General features: G+C 37.0%; 1 protein-coding gene across 4 annotated transcripts; it reads right to left on the minus strand.

Moving 5' to 3' along the window:
* Nucleotides 1–458: 458 nt before the first annotated feature.
* Nucleotides 459–7,790, minus strand: LOC107854728 (phosphoenolpyruvate carboxylase). Of its 4 annotated transcripts, XM_047397094.1 has the most exons (12): nucleotides 7,638–7,701; nucleotides 7,122–7,293; nucleotides 6,736–6,911; nucleotides 5,519–5,913; nucleotides 5,241–5,325; nucleotides 3,887–4,109; nucleotides 3,556–3,659; nucleotides 3,366–3,453; nucleotides 2,981–3,135; nucleotides 1,697–2,695; nucleotides 1,211–1,597; nucleotides 459–1,081 (listed from the first exon to the last, which is right to left on the minus strand). In XM_047397094.1, the coding sequence occupies exons 3-12, from the start codon at nucleotides 6,901–6,903 to the stop codon at nucleotides 788–790; spliced, it is 2,898 nt and encodes a 965-aa protein (XP_047253050.1). In that variant the 5' UTR covers nucleotides 6,904–6,911; nucleotides 7,122–7,293; nucleotides 7,638–7,701; the 3' UTR covers nucleotides 459–787. The 4 variants fall into 4 exon arrangements, with proteins under 4 accessions (XP_047253050.1, XP_047253049.1, XP_016555224.2 ...); XM_047397093.1 differs by lacking the exon at nucleotides 7,122–7,293 and having other exon boundaries at nucleotides 7,638–7,790; XM_016699738.2 differs by lacking the exon at nucleotides 7,122–7,293 and having other exon boundaries at nucleotides 6,736–6,925; nucleotides 7,638–7,764.
* Nucleotides 7,791–8,460: the final 670 nt, after the last annotated feature.

An 8,460-nucleotide genomic window follows, 5' to 3' on the forward strand; every position in this document is an offset into this window, starting at 1 on the left:
AGCATACACTGCTATCTTTTTAATTTAAATGGGAACGTGGTCCACGAAAATTTAACGTTTATATAGCCAGTGCCAATTAACTTAATTGAAACTAAAGCGAAACTATTGTTCTTGTTACATGAGAAAAATCAGCTGAATAAGTATTCGCAATGCACAGATCATAATAAATGATTGATTTTTAATGAGCCTTATGTTTCTTTATAAAGTAAGATACGTAAGCAAAAGTTTCAACAAGGGTTTACTTTTATGAACTTGACAAATTTGAGGGGGGTGAGATGGGATTGAGGAAAGATAAAAGGATAGTTTTGTTAACGTGGAATGCTTTGTGCACCGAACAACCTAACGTCTTTATTGTTATACCATGTTATATAAAGTATAATATATAATACACCAATTGATGTTTCAAAATTATACCATGATTAGCTATGCAAGAATCAAAATACACACAAGACACTGGATAAGCAAATACCAAACTTTTATACCATGATTATTTCATCCAACACATCAAACCAAACAGGTCATTAGTATTCAGAGTGACTAAAATAGCAAGAAGTATTCCAGTGAACCATGACAAGGCATAAGATTTTAGTTCAGTCTTTGTGCAAGTTTGCTCAATGATGGTCCCTGTTTGGGGCTTTGCGCCAAGAACATTATGATACATAATCTTGATGTTAGTCGTCAACAACAGGACGAGCAACATGTTCCATATACCAGGTGACACATTTTTTCAAGCAACACTATGAAATAGGACACATTTTTTCAAGCAACACTATGAAATAGGATTAGCTTAACCAGTATTCTGCAGTCCAGCAGCAATACCCTTCATGGTCAAGATGAGTGTGTCCTCCAAGCCAGGGGCATATTCACTAGCTGGGTTCAGGTTCACAAGTTCAGCAGCTGGCTTTGACTCAATGTATTCCTTGGAAATGTGAGGCCTTGGTGTGACACTGTATTCCGGATCACGAATACTCTTTAGGGTGTAGGCTTGGCACACGTTCAATGTTGTGATGTAGGAGTCACGCAATCTGAGTCGTTGTCTCAAGTATGGGTTACCCTCAAGAAGATCCTTGTGTCCAGCAATCTATTTAAAAAAGATAAGTTTAGATGTGCCAACTTCGAACCAGTTTGTGAAGCAATCAAGCACGATAAGTGATAGACCGACCCATTTCAGAAGTATATGTCAAATTAACCACCTTGGTAGTAAAATTACCTGCAGCAGGAGGCTCTTTGTCTCTTCGTAGTTTGACCTAAGAAGTTCACCAAAGGACCACAAATCTTCCGATACCAGAAGCTTGTCGTACAATGCAGCAATGCCTGGATCTCCTTTGGCGAACACCATCTCAACCAAATCAATAGTTACCCTAAAGAATGGCCATGCATTGTACATTTCCTGCAGCATGCGAAGGTTCTTGATGTCCTTTTCAATCGCATACTTAAATGCTGCTCCAAAGCCGAGCCAGACTGGAAGATGAAATCTAGTCTGAGTCCAGGCGAAGATCCATGGAATAGCTCTAAGTGATTCTATGCCTCCGCTAGGTTTACGCTTTGATGGACGGCTACCAATGTTCATTCGACCATACTCCAACTCGGGTGTAGCCTGCAAACATGATCAATGAAAAATAGCTTATTGCAACTCAAGGCAATATTTGTGACAGCATCTACAATTAATAACTGAATTCATCCCTAGCACACTTACCAGACGGAAATACTCGACAAATCGGGGTTCCTTGAAAACTATTGATCGATAATTTTCTGTAGCAACAACTGCAATTTCGTCCATAAGCGCACGCCATTCTGGTTTTGGAGAGACTGGTGGATGCATTCCATGTTCAAGAGTAGCAGCAGTAAAACGCTGAAGCGTCCTAAAACACAAGTGTTCTTCCCCAAAAGATTGCTCAATAACCTCACCTTGAATGGTAACACGGAGAGATCCGTGAATTGTTTCGGGTGGTTGAGACAATATAGCAAGATGAGTGGGGCCACCTCCTCTTCCCACTGTACCACCTCTACCATGGAACATGGTTAGCTTCACGCAGAACTCCTTGGCGACTTGTATAAGCTCCTCTTGAGCCTTATATAACTGCCAGGCTGCTGATAGCCGACCTGCATCCTTGCCAGAGTCAGAGTATCCAATCATGACCTCTTGCTTGCCATTAATTCGGTTTCTGTACCACTCAATTGAGAAAAGACGTGCAACTGCAGCAGGAGCAGCATCCAGATCAGCCAACTTCTCAAAAAGTGGAACAACTCTTAAAGGTTGCCGCACTTGGCATTCACGCTGTAGAAGCTCAACTGCAAGCACATCAGACGGTGCGGTGGCCATTGAGATGATGTATGCCCCGAAACAGCCGGCTGGGAGTTCGGATATGACATGGAAAGTATCCAAAACATCAGCAATTTCTTCAGTTTTTGGAAGATCAGGTCCAAATAAAGGTCTCTTGCTGCTGAGTTCAGACAGAAGCCACTCTTGTCTACGTTCTTCAGACCATTCTCGATATGAACCAATTTCCAAATGCTGGGTAATAGCATCAAGAACATCAGTATGGCGGTCTGATTCTTGTCTTATGTCAAGTCTCACAAGTGAAAGTCCAAAGGTAGAAACTTGTCTAAGGAAATCCAGAAGGCTACCATCAGCGATGGGGCGATCACCACAAACACAAAGAGATCTGTAGCAGAGTTCAAGAGGTTCCAAGAACTACATAAAATGGATGATCATATTAGCACTATATGACAGGCAACACAAATATTTACAAATTTTGGTTTAATAGAACCATGCAAATGCTTATACGGTTATTCAACAAGAAAGAGACACATATTCATGTTTTTCCAGTTCCTCTTTTCCATGAATAACATGTCTAAATTGTCTGGTAAGACTAGCTAAGCATTCAAGAGAATAAAAGATTGTTCACTGCTTAATTGTTGGGATGCTCTACATACAGAAAGCAGTTACGGGAAAAGACAGAAGTATAGTTGTATGGACCTGCTCAATATTAGTATAAGCTGCTTCCTCTGGAATTTCAGAGTATCCATGGGCTAAAAGTTGGCGAGAACGCTCACGCGTCTGATAAAGCTTGTCTCTCACATCACCAAGAATTACACGATAGGGCTCATTTGGAGGAACTTGCTTCCAAAATTCTGCATCAGACGAAAATGTTGAAAGATCAGAGATTATGCGACTTCTCTGTCCAAACAATTTGTCATTTTTTTTGGAAGAAAGGAACATCTGTCCAAGAGAAATAGAGAGCCTCTAATGCAATTTCTAATATGAACACTGACCAGAGAACCAGATGCTAGAATGATTATATGCAACTACTCTTCTTTGAGTCAATTTCATGGATCAACTTCTATACCAATCAATTAGTTACCAATGTAGTGTTTTTCATCTCTCCTTGAAGACCTATGGAGTTCATCTGCTCGTACGCGAAGCTCTTCATTGCAGCGCCACATAGATAACTGAAAGAACATACACGTTAGAAAAACGCAACAGTGCAGAAGGTGCGACTTCACTAAATGGACCAAGACAAAAGTCTCAAAAACAATTTTGTTGTTGGATACCTCAAACATGAGGTCCTCTATTTGCGAATAGTACAAGTTTGCTGCCATCATTCTGGCCAATAAGCAAACATCTCTTGTGACCTCAGGAGTCACTCTTGGATTACCTGTATTTGGTAGCAGAGAGTTGACAGATAAATAAGGAATATCTACTGCATGTAGTAACTAAGAAATCTGAGTCCGACATTTACTAAAAGATATATCCAGGGAAGAGCAGAAGGAATATTTTGCTTTCCTCCATCCCTTCAAAATTATGTAATCCGAATTCATGTTTTGTTTTCTAAACATTTAGCTAAAGTAACTGCAAACATTATCCACAGCGAAAGAATTATACCATCACGATCACCGCCCATCCAAGAGGAGAATTGAATAAGAGGAGCATTATAAGGAACTCGTTCATTAATCCCTATGTTTTTTAGAGCAGTATCAACACGGCGCAGAAACTTTGGTACACCCTTCCAAATTGTTTCATGGAAATAGCTCATTCCACCTCTCATTTCATCTTGCGGAGTTGGAGCTGTTCTTCGAATCTCATCAGTTCGGAACGCAGCTTGAATCTATACAAGAAGCATGTTGCAGATATTTGTCGAAAAAGAATAATGGGTGCATTTTACCAATAAATCATGATCTACAGAATGTGATGCATATTTGAGTTTGAAGATTTCTGTTATATATACTAGCCGAGAAAGAAAACAAGCACAGTATTGCTTCATCATCCGATTTTAGAGCAATCACATACTCCCTCTATTCCTTTAGTAACAGATTCCTTTTTGACAGTCAAATGATATGAACTCTGACCAACATTTTAAAATGTATTTTTTCATCATATTGATATGAGAGAATTACAATTTATAGTACTTCTCGTATACTTTTTGAATATCCAAATTTTAATTTTATAATCTAATTTAGCTTTGAGAATTGGTCCAATTAACTCTCGAGAAGATCCACAGGACAACTATTCTGGAACGAAGGGAGTAACTAGCTTCAATTTTTACAGGGTAAAATACAATTCAGATGAATGAAGGGGCAAGGATTAAATGGTAGTGCTGCTGCATGAAGAAATTAAGCATTAGAACATAATTTTATCAATCTATGTGGAAGCTGTTAGACTCTGGATAGATAAAATAACAGCTATATTTTGTGGAATAACAGAACTGATACGTTTCTCAACTACCAGAATACTTGCATTAATGTAATAACAAAATGCAAATGATTCTTCATTGTGATTGACTGATTAAATAAATTCATATAAACTTTCCTTACCAAAATGTTATAAAGTTCTACAAATTGAAAAGGAAATTTGAACCCAAATGCTGCAAACTTTATTGCACCAACTGAAGCACGAAGGTTCGGTATATTTCCAGTAAAACTACCTCCACTATAACATGCATAATGAAGTTTAAAATAGTTAACGGAATAAGAAGAGAGCTTTTGCTTCTCCATTATTCGCGAGCCAGATGAAAAAGTAAATCCATTGATGTGCCGTATCCATACTGTTTAGAAAGTATAACTACACTAATATAGGATAGGTTGATCATAGATAAACAAGACCCGACAAATGAAGACGTATCTACAGGATATTAAAGCAGAAAAATATCCATTAGTAGAGTTAGAGACACCAAATTGAAGCCTGAAGGTACAAGTAATAGGCTTTCATTCAAGGAAAGTAACTAAACGTCGATAGTTACCTCCCTCTGTAAAGCCTCATCAAGCTCTTGTTTATCATCGGGTGTAATGTCCTTAGCATACAACTGAGCCAAACAGTCACGGATCCTGAAAATTTGGTTAGAACAAGTTAGTAAAAAGACATCAGACGAATGATGAAAGCAAGAAATTTGGGACCGAAAAGAGCATTTCCATTAATATTTATCAGGGAAAAAACAAAGCATAAACTAACTTAAAATGACAAGACAAGGAGACCACTCTAACTGCCGAAGACAATAAACATGGTGATTAAAGACCAAACCTTCCATGCTTTTGAAGCAATGATCTTCGGACAGATTGAGTAGGATGAGCCGTTAGGACTAGATCCACAGTCTGATTCTTCAGAGCATCAAAAACTTCTTGAGGGGACTTCTTCAAGTCCCACACCAGCTTCTTGAACGTTTCTTCAATATCTGACTCCGTTGTTGCATTGTTCTCATCGACAAAATCCCCTTTTTTCTTCAACTTTTGGCGCCTACGATAGGCAATTTGAACCTCCTCGGCCAAATTCGCCAAGTTAAGCATGTGAGAGAAAGCTTTAGCAATGACAATTGAATCCCCTGGATCCAAACTTGTAAACACACTACCAAGTTCCTCCAGCTTCGTCGGATCATGTTTACTTTCATACTCGGCAGAAAGCTCATAACACTCTTGAACCTAATGTGAGATTGAAGAAATCAAAGACTTTTTGAAGTATATCTCAATTATTCAATCATCTGAAACAACTATTTGGTCAACACAAAGTTTAGGATCTCAGACACCATACACATGTGAATTTCATCCACTAACACAATCATATGAAGTCCACTACAAAATACCATCACTAAGTATTACACATTCTTTAGACTCAAGTATTTGTAGTCAACTCAGTCAGCAAGTATATCTTGATTAATTCAAGGATTTGAAAGAACTACTTGGTCAACACAATTTTAGGATCTCAAGACACCATACACATGTGAATTTCGTCCACTAACACAGTAAAACTACTGAAGCATATGAAGACCAGTATCTAAATACCATCTATAAGTATAAAACACACTTTATACTCAAGAATTGTGTAAACTGAGTCAGAAACAGACATTAAAAATTTAATCTTTTTATTACTTTTTTTTTTTGAAAAATGACAAAAAAATCTAATCTTTCCATTCCCTTTTTTGATAAGTGACATAAAAATTCGATCTTTTCACTCCTTTTTTTGATGAGTGACACAAAAATTCAATACATAAAAATTCAATCTTTTCACTCCTTTTTGTGATGAGTGACATAAAAATTCAATCTTTAGCTTCAAGCACTAAACCAGATTAAAGTGAAAAAGAAAACAACACCCCCTTAGTCACCAAAAGACCAAAATCACTGAACTTCAACAAGGGTACACAACATCAAAAACTACAACTTTGGAATATAATTCACAATTGGCTAATCAATCACAGGTTAAATACAAATTTGGCAGCAAATTAACATCTATTGGGAAATGCATACTGTTTCCTTGAGATCCTCTCCATGCAAATCTTGAAGAATATCAAGAAACCTATCCAAAAGCAAAGCATCATACTCAATAAGCTTATCATCTTCAGAAACTTTTCCAGGCACCAATTGTCTCAACTGTGCATCAATAGATGCCAGTTTCTCCAAATTACGAGTCCCCATTTTTCACCCTGCAACAAATGAACTTTACATAAAAATCATCAAAATTATGACCACACAAAAGTACAAAAACCAGGGACCATAGAATAAAAATACCCCAGTTGGCGACTAGTTTAAATTCTTGTTTTATTTGTAATTAAATGATTTCCAAAAAAGTAGTCTCATACATTAAAACTCCCGTTATTGTAAAATTCAGAAAAGGCAGTCATAAAGAAATGAACCTGCTAACTCAACCTCAAAAGCTAGCTCACGAGAGGACCTTTAACCCACCGATGTGTGACTCCAATACCCGCACATTCAGGGCTTGATATCTTAAGTGTGAACAATATAAAATGAGGGGCCCAACATCGGAAATGTGGGACTCCAACATCCCGCACACCCAGAGCTGAACATCTGAAGCGTGAATAATATAAGATGGGCAACATCGAAAAGAATGAGCTGGGTGGACGTAACTCTTAAAGAAATGAACCCTAGCTAATGAGGTGAGATTGCCAAGACTATATAAAGAAACCAAGAACCCACCGATATAGGACTTCAACACACAGACCCCAATGGCCTTTATATACAATCTGACTTTTACTTTTTTACGAGCTATTGGTGATTTGAATTCGTTATTTCCTAATTACATCACAACAATTTCATAATTTACTGTAATGTTTTACCAACTTAGAAAATAAAAAAAGAACTGAAGTTTGAGTATGGTAAGGGAGTACAACATAAATTCTGATGTGGATTACCTCAAAATTTGGTGTGTCAGAGTACAAAACAATGCGAAGTGGTGGAGGAAGTTGAGGGAGTTGTGTAATGTGTAGACACTGAACAGGCTAGCTATATATAGGAAAAAACACAGAGCTTTCTCTTTCTTAAATTTACAACTGTATACTGTGGACTATTTGGCTGGTAACAAGTTATACAAGATTAATTATTTTAAAATGAAAAATTTTTAAAAACAGCAAAGTCTGATGCAAAATCCTTTTTCATAATCACACTTTATAATATTATCATATAGCTTCTATATGTATTTGATTCGCAATTATTGTATTCATTTTTACTCAATAATATGTATTCTTATAAAACATAAATATATTAACCATATTTTATATTTTATAATTTTTTAACAAAAAATATAAGAGAAAACTCCAAACTCACTTTATCACTTAAACTTAACTTCCGTTTTGTTTATCCCTCTTAACATTTTAAAGTATATTAGTTTCATCCTTTGAAATTGAATACCACTCTCACAACGGAGAGTGTGCACACACGCCGACAAATCAGCGCCACGCACTGCCACGTCGGAGCCACGCAAGAAAATTATTTTTTTAAAATAATTTCATATATATATATATTAAAAAATATTTTTTCACATACATTCCCACCTACCCGCCCACCCTCCACTCTCACCCATCCTGCCGTCATCTGTCATCTTCAACATTACCCATATATGGGTTCTTCATTTTTGGGTCTCAAATTTCAACATAAACTAGCTAAATTCATATCAATCAAACTCAAATTTCAACTACAACTTCACAACATCATTAGAAAATCTCAATAATCAATTAG

This window comes from Capsicum annuum, chromosome 9, assembly GCF_002878395.1.
Source record: "Capsicum annuum cultivar UCD-10X-F1 chromosome 9, UCD10Xv1.1, whole genome shotgun sequence".
Lineage (NCBI taxonomy): Eukaryota > Viridiplantae > Streptophyta > Magnoliopsida > Solanales > Solanaceae > Capsicum > Capsicum annuum.